Source organism: Ovis aries, chromosome 3 (assembly GCF_016772045.2).
Source record: "Ovis aries strain OAR_USU_Benz2616 breed Rambouillet chromosome 3, ARS-UI_Ramb_v3.0, whole genome shotgun sequence".
NCBI classification, from domain to species: Eukaryota; Metazoa; Chordata; class Mammalia; order Artiodactyla; family Bovidae; genus Ovis; species Ovis aries.
This window is the reverse complement of record NC_056056.1, coordinates 112674573-112690029: the sequence shown is the minus strand read 5'-3', so window position 1 is coordinate 112690029 and position 15457 is coordinate 112674573. Positions and strand designations below refer to the sequence as shown.

General features: G+C 42.1%; 1 protein-coding gene across 2 annotated transcripts in view; it reads right to left on the bottom strand.

Annotated features, from left to right (window-relative positions):
* ZDHHC17 (zinc finger DHHC-type palmitoyltransferase 17) overlaps nt 1–15457 on the bottom strand; it is a 99821-nt gene that overhangs the window by 66063 nt on the left and 18301 nt on the right. For both annotated transcript variants that reach the window (XM_027967158.3, XM_042246542.2), the window contains exons 2-3: nt 7588–7691; nt 3603–3725 (exon numbers count right to left, since the gene is read on the bottom strand). In XM_027967158.3, coding sequence (XP_027822959.1) covers nt 3603–3725; nt 7588–7691 — 227 coding nt within the window. The remainder of the gene's footprint in view (nt 1–3602; nt 3726–7587; nt 7692–15457) is intronic.

The following is a 15457-nucleotide window of genomic DNA, read 5'->3' as shown; positions in this document are numbered from 1 at the left end:
TTAATTACAACACTGTATGAAATAGTAAAAACACTAAAATCAATCTAAATGTTCACCAACAGGTAAACCATTAAATAAAGCCCATACAATTGAACATGATGCAGCATTTTAGAGAGAATGATGTAGCTCTAGTTGTACTGATATGAAAATCTTCAAGAAACAAAAATTAAATGAAGAAAGCTGAAAAGCATTTGCTATCATCTTTGTAAAGAAGATAACTTTCTACATAAAAGTAACAACATAAAAATATAAAATACAATAATGAAAGAAACATCTGAAGTATTGAAAATAGTTACCTCTGGGGTATAGAACTAAAAGGTAGGGAGGGGCTGCTGTTTTCATCGTAAGACTTTAAGTACTATTTAATTTTTTTAATTGCTTAACTAAGATCATGGCATCTGGTCCCATCACTTCATGGCAAATAGATGGGGAAACAGTGTCAGATTTTATTTTGGGGGGCTCCAAAATCCCTGCAGATGGTGATGCAGCCATGAAATTAAAAGACGCTTGCTCCTTGGAAGGAAAGTTATGACCAACCTAGACAGCATATTAAAAAGCAGAGACGTTACTGTGCCAACAAAGGTCCATCTAGTCAAGGCTATGGTTTTTCCAGTGGTCATGTATGGATGTGAGAGCTGGACTGTGAAGAAGGCTGGGCGCCGAAGAATTGATGCTTTTGAACTGTGATGTTGAAGAAGACTCTTGAGAGTCCCTTGGACTGCAAGGAGATCCAACCAGTCCATCCTAAAGGAGATCAGTCCTGGTGTTCATTGGAAGGGCTGATGTTGAAGCTGAAACTCCAATACTTGGGCCACCTGATGGGAAAAGCTGACTCATTTGAAAAGACCCTGGTGCTGGGAGGGAGTGGGGGCAGGAGAAAAGGGCGACAGAGGATGAGATGGTTGGATGGCATCACCGACTCAATGCACATGGGTTTGGGTGGACTCTGGAAGTTGGTGATGGACCGGGAGGCCTGGTGTGCTGCAGTTCATGGGGTCACAAAGAGTCGGACACGACTGAGCGACTGAACTGAACTGATTGTGATTAAAATAACAGTAATTTTTTAAAAATACAGAGCCTACAGAAGGCTAGGTAATTTGAACCAACTCAAAGAAAACTTTAAAAAGCTCAACAAAATATAAGAAATATTTCCTAAAAATAAAACCTAAGATTAAGAGCATTCACCTTTACCAGGAGATTAAGATTCAGGAGAAGGTTAAAACTGGGAAAAGTTAGAAAACTGCTTGGGCACCATCTGCCCTAGAGACAATTTGCTGAGGGAGGAGACTTGGCCCAGAGGCAACCTCAGCAGACAAAGCAAAAGAAGGGTTGGGACCCCAAAAGCGTAACTGTAGAAGTAGTTAAGAACCAGAATTAAACCTTGCTCTAGCATAGTCGTCAGCCACCTAAGTGCTCCAGAAAATCTAAAGCCTTAAAGTTGGGCTTAATAAAAACAAATGGTATCTTCTCACCTTGAAGTGAAGTCGCTCAGTTGTGTCCGACTCTTTGCGACCCTATGGATAGTAGACTACCAGCCTTCTCAGTCCATAGGATTTTCCAGGCAAGAATACTGGAGTAGGTTGCCATTTCCTTCTCCAGGGGATCTTCCCAACCCAGGGATCGAACCTGGGTCTCCTGCACTGGAGGCAGACGCTTTACCCACTGAGCCACCAGGCCTCAAATTATTCCACAACTAAGTTTTCAAACATAATATCTAGTACACATTCAAAGATAAAACAGGCACACAAAAGAATAATACAACAGATACAGACCCACATGGGCTCCCAATGCTATCTTCTCAGACAGATTATATATAACTATATTTTTAAGTATGTAAGACAAGATGGAAAATTTCAGCAACAAAAGAACCAAATAATACAAGCTAAAAGAAAATCAAAATTCTAGAACTAAAAAACAAAATTAGAAAGTCACCGAATAGATTTAACAGCAGACAACACATAGAGCACAAAAGAACTGGAAGGTAAGTCAGAAGAAGTTTCCAGAACGAAGCAGAGAAAAAAGGATGGTGCACACAGAGGAGAGGTTAAGAGACACTGTATACGATGAAAAGGCCAGACATACGTTTAATTGGCGTTCCAGGAAGAGACAAAAAGAGAACGGGGCAGAAGCAGTGTTTGAAGAAATGCATACATGGTAAGTCACATCAGTCATGTCCCAACTCCTCGTGACCCCATGGACTGTAGCCCACCAGGCTTCTCTGTCCATGGAATTCTCCAGGCAAGAATACTGGAGTGGGTTGCCATTTCCTCCTCCAGGGAATCTTCCCGACTCAGGGATCGAACCCGTGTCTTTTGTGTCTCTTGCACTTGCAAGTGGGTTCTTTACCACTAGTGCCACCTGGGAAGCCCTGTTTGAAGAAATAATGACTGAGATTTTCCAGAACCGATGAAAACATCAATCCACAGAATCAAGAATTTCTTGCAATCTCAGAGTAAATAACAGAAATCCACACTTAGAAATGTCATCACGAAATTGCAGAAAACCAGAAAGAAAAAAAAAAAAGCAGTCAGAAAAAAAAAAGCAAAGCCTTTAAAAGTGTAATACTTAGACTGATTTATCACTAGTAACAGAAGCCAGAAAACAGTGGAATGATGCTCTCAATGAGTAAACAACAAAAATAAAACAAAAATGGCCAACCTAAATTTCTATGCCATCTGAAAATATCCTTCACAAATGAAGATGAAATGAAAACATTTTCTGACAAACAATAACAGAATTTAGACATCAAGAGACCCCATGCAGGCAGAGGAAAAGTTAAAGGTTTAAGAAGGGGGAAAAGAGCAAATAAGATGGAAACATGCTCTCCAGAAGAATGTGATTCGCGGAGTTCAACGCTTTAATTACTACTTGCTTAACCTTTTTTTAGTACTCTAAGAGCAAATTCTTTTACTTGATATTAACATCCTATTTATCTCTAGACTCTGCATGTTGCGCTTGAAAGGCACACCTGCAAGCAGTTCATGTCAGGTTCACGTCTCTATCTGAAGATCTTAGGCCCAAACTGCCAGAGACTATTAAGCCACACTTACTAAGACTTCGCTATCATTCTGACTCTTATCTTATTATTACTGAACAAGCAGAAAAATAAGTAATAAAGATAATGTATACTGAGTATATAAGGTATTCTTCATTTATGCTGATAAGAAGTTGGGTTATTACCTACTATCTTTGTAACGCCTCATTCCTTTTCTCCATAGCATTCATATTTAGAATGTGAGCTACAGGTTAGACTGCCTCAGTCAGAAGTCCAGACGCCAACCTTTAACAGCCAAATGTCACTTGGTAGTATATTTAACCTCTTTATGCATCAGTTTCCAAATCATTAGGACAGTAGTAAAAATTGTTATTTTCCACATAGGTTATTTCAAGAATTAAGATCTAAAATACACACAGAAAAGCACTAAGCAACATGTCCATCACATAATAAACATTCGACATACATTAAAACAATTTTTTCTCAAAAAAAAAGTATACAGAAACTACATTTTAAAAGCTATGAATTTTAGAAATTATATATTTTATAATTATTCTCAATAATTTTGTAGTAACAAATAATTACTTAAAAATAAAGAAACACTTACTTGACTAAGTCTATTCTGTTATTGATGGCAGCCCAGTGAAGGAGTGTAACATTCTCTTTGTCTGGCTGCCTTACATCATAACCTGCTTCCACCAATTCTCGGCAGCGTTCATAAATTCCATATCTTAAAAAGAAGGAAAACGTGATTGTTAACACTATTTGACAAGAAATTTAAAGCTGAAAATAACATTTCTAGAAGAAACTGATGCTCCATTTTGATACCTGGAAACTAAAAAGGCTTTCTCAATATAAAGTGTTACTTTAGAAATATCAATATTCCAATAGCTTTTACTAACCCGTTTTATAATTTTTAATTTCTCTTCTCTAAGAATGCAATAACTCATAAAGTAGGAGAGAACAGGACACTATAAATAAAAATATCTATCAGTTGTTTGTTTTTACTAACATCACCACTATTCCACAAAACACTGAAGGCAGCTTATTAAAAATACATACAATCATGTTAAAATATTGTCATAAAGAAGCAATAACAAAGAATTTATCATTGATTTAGAACAACATCAAAAAAAAGGATGTCTTACACCTGTAAGATACTTTATTTAGAAATTTAGCTTTGGTATTCCTAAAGGCAAATTTTAAAAAAGTGTGCAAGTGGGAAGTAGGGTGGGTCTTGTGAGTTTAAGTCAATGAGACATAAGAGAAAGTTTACTAGAAGAGCTTGAGAAAAGAAGTTAATTTAATAAAGAAGAAAGATGCATGCACAGAGCTTAACCTTTTCCTCTCTTTCTGTTTAGGTCACTGCGTGACTGCATATATATTTCTCAAAATGCTAAAACATGGAAATGTTTATGCATAAGCAAAAATCAAAGAATAATACAACAAATCACCAAGAATCCACATGGAGTCTCAAAAACCATCAACTTTATCCAAAACAAAATACTGGATCCTTGGAAATATGTGACACAACAACAAACTTAAATGAGCTTTGACCATATTAATCAGAATGGCCTCCAAAATGGGGAAGGCATACCACAGGGTGAGGCTGGGGGAAAGGTGACACAACAATGGAACATTTGCAGCCAATATTAAAACTACATTCACATCACAGTTAATAGAGAAAGCAACTGATCTTCACTAACATTTACCAGTCTTCACCGCTTTAATGCTCGCCTACCCTGGCTCCGTGCTGGCTCCGTGCTGCGTATGTACACACACACACACACACACACACACACAGACACACACACACACACACACAGGAATGTTCATGAGAATGATTCATAGTAATTTCAAGAGAAGTTTCCTTGGGGAGAGAAGGAAAAAAGGATGCTGAGCAACCTGCAGCATTACAGCAAAATGTTAGCACCTGCTTAATCTGACAGTTATATTCTTCTCTATATTTATCTGGAGGATTAAAACATTTCAAAATTTAAATAAATGTTTTAAAGGGTAGAAATCATAGACCGCACACATAGAGGGTATTTGAGGAATAAAGAAAGGAGGTTTTTTCCTTAAGAGGAGAGATGCTGGAGTACAGTTTGCTGGTGGAAAGCATGCATTAGAGTGTGAGGTTAATGACAAAGGAGAGAAGGAATATATTAATAGCAGCAAGGTTTGAAAGGAAGAGTTAATGCAGAGCAGTGTAACTGGCCTGGTGAAGAGAGCCAGCAGGGTGTGCTTTGCTTTCTGACTGTGTGAGGCAGGGTGGCAGTGGACTGAGGACTTCAGGGAGTTTGCCTCTCCATGAAAGAAATGAAAAAACCGGCGCTATCAACATTTGGGGCTTTTCCAAACAGTTCTTCTCACTGGTAAAGAATCCACCTGTAATGCAGGGGATGCGGGTTCAATCCCTGGGTCGGGAAGATCCCCTGGAGAAGGAGATGGCAACCCACTCCAGTATTTTTGCCTGAAAAATCCTGTGGACAGAGGAGCCTCGTGGGCTACCATCTATGGCGTCACAAGAGTCAGAAACAACTCAGCAACTAAACAACATCAAATTTTTCAGAATCTAGGGGAAAAACAGTTAACAAGACTTTCAGCTACCGAAGGTATCTTTGGTCAAGAAAAACAGGAAGACTTTCAGGAAGAACAGAGGACTTTAAAATACCATACTCCCACACTTCCCTGGCGGTCCAATGGTAAGAAACAGCCTGCCAATGCACGGAACAGGGGTTCAATCCCTGGTCTGGGAAGATCCCACGTGCTGCAGGGCAACGACGCCCATGGCCCACAACTCCTGAAGCCTGCAGGCTCCAGTGCCTGCACTACACAGCAAGAGGCGCCACCATGATGAGAAGCCGGGCACCCCAGCCAGAGGATGCCCACTGTCACAGCCAGAGAGGACCCCACTGTCACAGGCAGAGAGGACCCCCCACCTGCCACAGGCAGAGAGGACCCCACTGCCACAGCCAGAGAGGACCCCATGGTCACAGCCAGAGAGAACCCCCACGGTCACAGCCAGAGAGGACCCCCCACCTGTCACAGCCAGACAGGACCCCCCCACCTGTCACAGGCAGAGAGGAGCCCCCACCTGTCACAGCCAGAGAGGAGCCCCCACTGTCACAGCTAGAGAGGACCCCACGGTCACAGCCAGAGAGGACCCCCCATGGTCACAGCCAGAGAGGACCCCCCACCTGCCACAGCCAGAGAGGACCCCCCACCTGCCACAGCCAGAGAGGACCCCATGGTCACAGCTAGAGAGGACCCCCCACCTGCCACAGCCAGAGAGGACCCCACGGTCACAGCTAGAGAGGACCCCACGGTCACAGCCAGAGAGGACCCCACGGTCACAGCCAGAGAGGACCCCCCACCTGCCACAGCCAGAGAGGACCCCTCGGTCACAGCTAGAGAGGACCCCCCACGGTCACAGCTAGAGAGGACCCCCCACGGTCACAGCCAGAGAGGACCCCCCACGGTCACAGCCAGAGAGGACCCCCTACCTGTCACAGCCAGAGAGGACCCCCCACGGTCACAGCCAGAGAGGACCCCCCACAGTCACAGCTAGAGAGGACCCCACGGTCACAGCCAGAGAGGACCCCCCACCTGTCACAGCCAGAGAGAACCCCCACGGTCACAGCCAGAGAGGACCCCACTGTCACAGGCAGAGAGGACCCCCCACCTGTCACAGCCAGAGAGAACCCCCCACCTGTCACAGGCAGAGAGGACCCCCCACCTGTCACAGCCAGAGAGGACCCCCCACGGTCACAGCTAGAGAGGACCCCCCACCTGTCACAGCCAGAGAGGACCCCACGGTCACAGCCAGAGAGGACCCCCCACGGTCACAGCCAGAGAGGACCCCCCACGGTCACAGCCGGAGAGGACCCCCCACCTGTCACAGCCGGAGAGGACCCCCCACCTGTCACAGCCGGAGAGGACCCCCCACCTGTCACAGCCAGAGAGGACCCCACGGTCACAGCTAGAGAGGACCCCACGGTCACAGCCAGAGAGGACCCCATGGTCACAGCCAGAGAGGACCCCCCACCTGTCACAGCCAGAGAGAACCCCCACGGTCACAGCCAGAGAGGACCCCCCACGGTCACAGCCAGAGAGGACCCCACTGTCACACCAGAGAGGACCCCACGGTCACAGCCAGACAGGACCCCACGGTCACAGCTAGAGAGAACCCCACGGTCACAGCCAGAGAGGACCCCCCACGGTCACAGCCAGAGAGGACCCCCCACCTGCCACAGCTAGAGAGGACCCCCCACTGTCACAACTAGAGAAAGCCCTCACCCAGCAACGAAGACCTGGCAAGGCTAGAAATAATAAATAAACAAAAATCTTTAAAAAATACCACAGTCCCATCCTCTGCTTCCAGCAACCTTGAAAAAAATGTTATATTCCTGGTACTGGTATCACAGTGAGCAGAACAGGACAGGAGTTCTCACAAAGCCTCATTCCCAATGAGGAGTCATTACTTCAGCTACATCGTGGTTCCTTGGAAAAGTCTTCTTGAAAGGCTTATCAACTGGACCTCACCCAGAAACAGATGTCAAAGAAGAAGACAACTCCAACAAAACACTTACTGTGTTGCCTTAACTATGTCCCATGTGCTATAATCGTCAATATGAGTTTTCCGTCCCAGGGGTTCACCATATCCATGGTTATAATGGCTCTGAGGTTTGATTTCCTGTTAAAGAAAAAAAAATTACACAGAAGAAATGAGAAAAGTACAGAAAATACTTCAGTATTTTACTACTGCTTCTGTGCTGTTTGAAGAATGTTCATAATTTAAAATATTAACTTTATGCTGAAGTCCATACTCTTCAGACAAAAAGCATGTTCAAACAGATATACCCCTTACACAAACTCTAAATAAACAGCTGTAAGACTTTAAATTAGTGACAAATTAGTCACTGCAATTTATCTTTACCTCCACAGAACTCTACTTCTTCATTAAATCAACTCTCACTCTCTGACCAATTTTTCTATTATTCCAGCATAACCTCCAGCTCTACATCAAAACTTTCATCACCTGCCAAATAAAAACTAAGGTCCTAAAAAAGGAAGCCAGGATAGTATTTTATTAATCTCAGATATCGCCTTTCCTTATACTCCTTCATGCTGAGAGCTTGTTAAGCATCTAGCAGGTGAAGACAGAAAAGTGGGAGCACTCAGTCACTCAGTCTTGTCTGACTCTTTGTGACCCCAGACAGTAGGCCATTAGGCGCCTCTGTCCATGGGATTTTCCAGGCAAGAGTACTGGAGTGGGCTGCCAGTTCCTACTCCAGGGGCTCCTTCTGTTGCAGGGATTGAACCCTTGTCTCCTGCACCTCCTGCTTTGACAGGCAGATTCTTTACTACCACACCACCTATAAATTCACTTAAGCAATCCTAAAATGTCAACATCCTTAAAAAACTAATTTTTAAATAAAAATTTAAACAGCCTTATAGAATATTATCAATATATCCATTTAAAGCTTATATACTATGTGCAACTTTCTATTTAAAATACAAAATTTGCTATGCATAGTCAATTTCTTCAGCATACAGCACTAAGATCCAATTACTTCTATATGAAAACAGAAAAACTGAGCACATTTGGCTCTATCATCCATTCAAACCTCTATGATTCTGATATTTTTCTCTTATAGGTGCACACACATGCAAATGAAAAGATAAGGTATAACAAGATATTTGGAAAGAATTAAATCCTTAGAATAATTCATTTTTTCTTGGCCACTGAAATTTAGTGATACAAATTTAATGGTAGTTCATTGGAGGAAAAAAGGCTATTATCTTCAGCTCACTTTAGCCATTCAACTTGTGAAAAATTCCAAAACTGATTTGTCTGGGCCATACATTTAGAAGAGTATCAATAATATTACTGAATATTTTCAACAACAAAAAATTTAAAAGTTTCACAAAACTAAATTCTGCTTAACATAACCTTTCAACAAAGAAAGCTTAGTTCCTTAAGAAAATGCTATCACCAATATTAAAATACAACCATAACAATCACAAATACATATTTGCAGAAAAAGAAGATAGACATCAGTCTTAAGCCAAGATCCACAACATACATACTACATACAGTTTATTAAGTGATTCTTTTTTTTGAGAGATTGTTCTTGGACTCCATTAAAGTACAACTGGTTAAATGTGAACACAAGCAGGTACACCATGCTGGGTGTAAGCAACAGTCTGAATAACTGGTGGAGCTAACCAATACATGACTTAACCGGTTTAATTTTTTTTTAACCTTTTCTATTCAATTTCTCCACTGAATTCCAGTTCTCAACTTCTCGGTGCTCTATATCCAGTGACACAAGATAAGACAAAGACACTTCTCAGATCAGTACCACTGATTTTCCTTTTTTCTAAATATTTTTGTATTATTCTCCCCTACCATAGGGAAAATAACTTTTTAAACTTCTGAATTTGACTGTTCTATAGGAGTGTAAGACATCTGAAGGAAAATAAAACCCGGCCATAGTTTACAAGCAGAACAGGACAATATATTCAACAAAACATGTACTTCTAACATGTATACTATCATGTAAGAATTGAATCGCCAGTCTATGTCTGACGCAGGATACAGCATGCTTGGGGCTGGTGTATGGGGATGACCCAGAGAGATGTTATGGGGAGGGAGGTGGGAGGGGGGTTCATGTTTGGGAACGCATGTAAGAATTAAAGATTTTAAAATTAAAAAAATAAAAAACTAAAAAAAAAAAAAACATGTACTGAAAGCCTGCAAGAAACAAAACCCTCTACAGTGTACTGGGACCCACAAGCCAGGACAGGGTAAGGCCAGTGCAAAGTTTAAGAGGGTGTCAAATATTCCATAATCAAAATCTTAAAAATCAGAATGAATTATCTTTTAAAAATCAAAGACTACCCACACATCAAACTTTTAAATACAGACATCACTAGTAGTATTGCTCACTGCTGTTCCTTTGTACCAGGCTCCACTGCGGCTCTTTGACACTGTCCACGGGGTTCTGCTGTTAAACTGCTGTGTTCAAACTGGCCACCAAATCTGGAAAAATCAGCTGTGGCCACAGGACTGGAAAAGATCAGTTTTCATTCCAATCCCAAGGGAAGGAAATGCCAAACAACATTCAAACTACCATACAATTGTACTCACTGCACAAGCTAGCAAGGTTATGCTCAAAATCCCTCAAGCTAAACTTCAGCAGTATGTGAACCAAGAACATCAAGCTGTATCACAAGCCAGATGAATCACAAGCTGGAATCAAGACTTCCCAGGAGAAATATCAACAATCTCAGATATGCAGATAATACCACTCTAATGTCAGAAAGCAAAGAGGAACTAAAGAGCCTCCTGATGAGGGTGAAAGAAGAGTGTGAAAAAGCTGGCTTGAAGCTCAACATGCAAAAATCTAAGACCAAGCCATCCAGTCTCATCACTTCACGGCAAACAGATAGGGGAAAACTGGTAGCATTTTATTTTCTTGGGCTCCAAAATCACTGCACACGGTGACTGCAGCCATGAAATTAAAAGACGCTTGCTGCCTGGAAGGAAAGCTATGACAAACCTAGACAGCATATTAAAAAGCAGAGACATCACTTTGCCGACAGAGGTTGGTATAGTCAAAGCTATGATTTTTCCAGCAGTCATGTAGGGATATGAGTCTTGGACCATTACGGAGGCTGAGTGCCGAACTGATGCTTTCAAACTGCGGTGCTGGAAAAGACTCTTGAGAGTCCCTTGGACTGCAAGGAGATAGAACCAGTCAATCCTAAAGGAAATCAACCCTGAATATTCATTGGAAGGACTGTTGCTGAAGCTCCAATACTTTGGCCACTTGATATGAAGAGCCAACTCACTGGAAAAGCCCCTGACGCTGGGAAAGATTGAAGGCAAAAGGAGAAGGGGGTGGCAGAGGATACGATGGGTTAGATAGCACCACCAACTGAATGGACACGAATCTGAGCAAACTCGAGGAGACAGTGGAGGACAGAGGAGCCTGGCGTGCTTTACAGTTCACGGTTCAGTCGCTAAGTTGTGTCGCTTACGGTTGCTTAAGGTCACAGAGGGGGACACAACTTAGCGCCTGAGCAGCAACCAACCACCGTGGCTTGGATCAGCATCGCCAAGCAAGATGCACACACCCAGCAAGGTCTGATGCTCTCCAGGCCTCTACAAACCAGAGTGGAAGGACAAAGGAGATGAGATGCAAAGGCAGAGAGTAGAAGCAAGAGCTAAGCTAAGACCTAAAGACAGACAACACAAGGACCAAAAAGTAATAATGTAACTTTAAAACCTATGTACACATGAAAATCTGCTAGGGCAAACTGCTGTTCTTTCTCTTACTAAGGACAAACATGTTCTTTTACAGGCAAATAACAAATATTCATTAAATAAAATAAATATCTTTTTAAGGCTTACTACTGTAATACTTTCATGTGATTTTAATTTCATTTTTATAAAAACCCCAGAGACCTGTTTTTATATATGATTAAACTGTATTCTCAGTTTATCTTCTGTCCATTTTATCCCACTGACAGTGCCAAATGTGATATTCTAATATACCAGAAATCAGACTTTTTTCCAGTAACATTTAAAAGTTAAACCTGTAACCAGTATTTGTTTTATCATAGTTATCTGATTTTTATTTAATTTCCTACTTTTTAGTAAAGGAAATAAGATTTTTTCAAAGATGGTTTTACATATATCCCTAGAGCAATTCTTAAGAGGTAGAGCTACTCCCACTAAAGAGGTAGAGGAAAGGGTGTTCAACCAACTCTCCAACCTGTTTTACTTAAAAAAAAAAAGTAATAATATAGAATTTAAATTATTTTTCTCATTTTAAATCACACTGGAAACTGACTCATTTCTGGAACTAGTACCCTGCCAATCTGACATGACAACGTCCTCTATCAAGATAAACACCACTATCACTAGGTCCAGGAGCAACAGCTGTGATTTTTAAACTTTAAAAATATAAAATAAAAAATAATATGCTAACGTAAACAAATATCACCCATAAATGTATCAGTTTAGTTCAGTCGCTCAGTCGTGTCTGACTCTTTGCGACCCCATGAATCGCAGCACGCCAGGCCTCCCTGCCCATCACCAACTCCCGGAGTTCACTCAGACTCACATCAATCGAGTCAGTGATGCCATCCAGCCATCTCATCCTCTGTCGTCCCCTTCTCCTCCGGCCCCCAATCCCTTCCAGCATCAGAGTCTTTTCCAGTGAGTCAACTCTTTGCATGAAGTGGCCAAAGAACTGAAGTTTCAGCTTCAGCATCAGTCCTTCCAAAGAACACCCAGGGCTAATCTCCTTCAGAATGGACTGGTTGGAGCTCCTTGCAGTCCAAGGGACTCTCAAGAGTCTTCTCCAACACCACAGTTCAAAAGCATCAATTCTCTGGCCCTCAGCCTTCTTCACAGTACAAATCTCACATCCATACATGCCCACTGGAAAAACCATAGCCTTGACTAGACGGACCTTTGTTGGCAAAGTAATGTCTCTGCTTTTGAATATGCTATCTAGGTTGGTCATAACTTTTCTTCCAAGGAGTAAGCGTCTTTTAATTTCATGGCTGCAGTCACCATCTGCAATGATTTTCGAGCCCAAAAACATAAAGTCTGATACTGTTTCCACTGTTTCCCATCTATTTCCCATGAACTGATGGGACCAGATGCCATGATCTTCGTTTTCTGAATGTTGAGCTTTAAGCCAACTTTTTCACTCTCCTCTTTCACTTTCATCAAGAGGCTTTTTAGTCCCCCTTCACTTTCTGCCATAAGGGTGGTGTCATCTGTACATCTGAGGTTATTGATATTTCTCATGGCAATCTTGATTATAAATGTATAGATAATATTAATTTTTAATTATAAATGTGTTATTATATATCAGATAAATTTTCAACATACAGATATTTAATAACACTTTAGAATCTTATAATTTTTCCTTGATTTGAATGAAAACCAAGAAGGAATTTAATTGGTTTCTCTGCCAAGGAAAGTAGTACTGATTTCAGAATACACACGTGGGTCATCGCAGCTTTTGAGAGCACACTTACTCCGCTAGAAGCAGCACAGTATAACAAAAAAGCCCTTGACTGGGAGACTGCTGAACTGAAAGCCTGCCACTCTCCTATCTAGGCTGCAGCCCAGCAAGGCAATTAACTACGGCAGGGCTCAGGTCCCTTGTCAGCAGAGACAGCAAGTGAGTGAGATGAGCCCAGAGTTCACCGAGGGCCCTCAAGGACCACACCAGGGCACCCAAGAGCGCGATGGGTTCAGCTCCACTCAACTCACTCCCTTCTTAAACAAAGCACTTTATTATTTAGCCTCTTTAGATATATGGGAATTTACATAGTATGTCTTTAATAAAAAAAGATTCAGCTGCTTTTAAAAAAACTAGATCAGAAGTCCTCCAAGATCCCTTCTAAGGCTAACACACAATGAAATTATTTTACATATTGGAATAAAGCAATTACAGACACTAAAAAGAGTCTTAAAGGTACCTAAATTGACAGACAAAGGTTTTTTATAGTCCTAGGACTGCTGAACAGAACTGGCAGGAGAGAAAGCATCTCCAAACCTTGCTGCTGAAAGAGCTGACAGGAACGAGAACTGTGACAAGCTCAGCTGCCATACACTGCTGCTAAGAGAAATCAGTAGGATATAACAGACACCAGCCTGCACATCAAGACGACAGGACTCCACATGTGCATGCTCAGCTGGGTCTGACTCTTTGCAACCCCATGGATTATAATCCACCCGGCGCCTGTCCGTGGGATTATCCAGGCAAGAATAGGGGAATGGGTTGCCATTTCCTTCTCCAAGGGATCTTCCTGACCCAGGGAATGAACCGGAGTATCCTGCAGTGGCAAGTGAATTCTTTACCACTAAGCCACATGGGAAGCCCCAATAGGCTCCATCTGTTCAGTTCAGTTGCTCAGTCATGTCTGACTCTTTGCGACCCCATGGACTGCAGCACGCCAGGCTTCCCCGTCCATCACCAATTCCCAGAGTTTACTCAAATTCATGTCCATTGAGCTGGTGGTACCATCCAACCATCTCATCCTCTGTCATCCCCTTTTCCTCCTGCCTTCTATCTTCCCCAGGATCAGGGTCTTTTCCAAGGAGTCAGTTCTACACATCAGGTGGCCAAAGTATTGGAGTTTCAGCTTCAACATCAGTCCTTCCAATGAATATCCAGGACTGATTTCCTTTAGGATTGACTGGCTGAATCTCCTTGCTGTCCAAGGGACTCTCAAGAGTCTTCTCCAACACCACAGTTCACAAGCATCAGTTCTTCAGCGCTCAGCTTTCTTCACAGTCCAACTCTCACATCCATATATGACTACTGGAAAAACCATAGCTTTGACTAGACGGACCTTTATCAACAAAGTAATGTCTCTGCTTTTTAATATGCTGTCTAGGTTGGTCATAGCTTTTCTTCCAAGGAGCAAGCATCTTTTAATTTCATGCCTGCAGTCACCATCTGCAGTGATTTTGGAGCCCCAAAAATAATGCCTGTCACTGTTTCCACTGTTTCCCCATCTATCTGCCATGAAGTGATGGGACCAGATGCCATGATATTAGTTTTCTGAATGTTGAGTTTTAAGCCAGCTTTTTCACTCTCCTCTTTCACTTTCATCAAGAGGCTCTTTAGTTCTTCTTCACTTTCTGCCGTAAGGGTGGTGTCATCTGCATATCTGAGGTTATTGATATTTCTACCAGCAATCTTGATTCCAGCTTGTACTTCTTCCAGCTCAGCATTTCTCGTGATGTACTCTGCATATAAGTTAAATAAGCATGGTGACAATACACAGCCTTGATGTACTCCTTTCCCAATCTGGAACAAGTCTGTTGTTCCACGTTCAATTCTTCATTGTCAACAAAAGAGTCCAAAATGCAGAAATTGGACGCAATCTCAAAAACAACAGAATGATCTCTGTTCGTTTCCAAGGCAAACCATTCAATATCACAGCAATCCAAGCCTATGCCCCGACCAGTAATGCTGAAGGAGCTGAAACTGAACAGTTCTATGAAGACGTACAAGATCTTCTAGAAATAACACCCCCAAAAGATGTCCTTTTCATTATAGGGGACTGGAATGCAGAAGTAGGAAGTCAAGAGACATCTGGAGTAACAGGCAAATTTGGCCTTGGAGTATAAAACAAAGCAGGTCAAAGGCTAACAGAGTTTTGCCGAGAGAATGCACTGGTCATAGCAAACACCCTCTTCCAATAACACAAGAGAAGACGCTACACATGGACATCACCAGATAGTCAACACCGAAATCAGATTGATTATATTCTTTGCAGCCAAAGATGGAGAAGCTCTATACAGTCAGCAAAAACAAGACCAGGAGCTGACTGTGGCTCAGATCATGAACTCCTTATTGCCAAATTCAGACTCAAACTGAAGAAAGTAGGGAAAACCACCAGACCATTCAGATACGACCT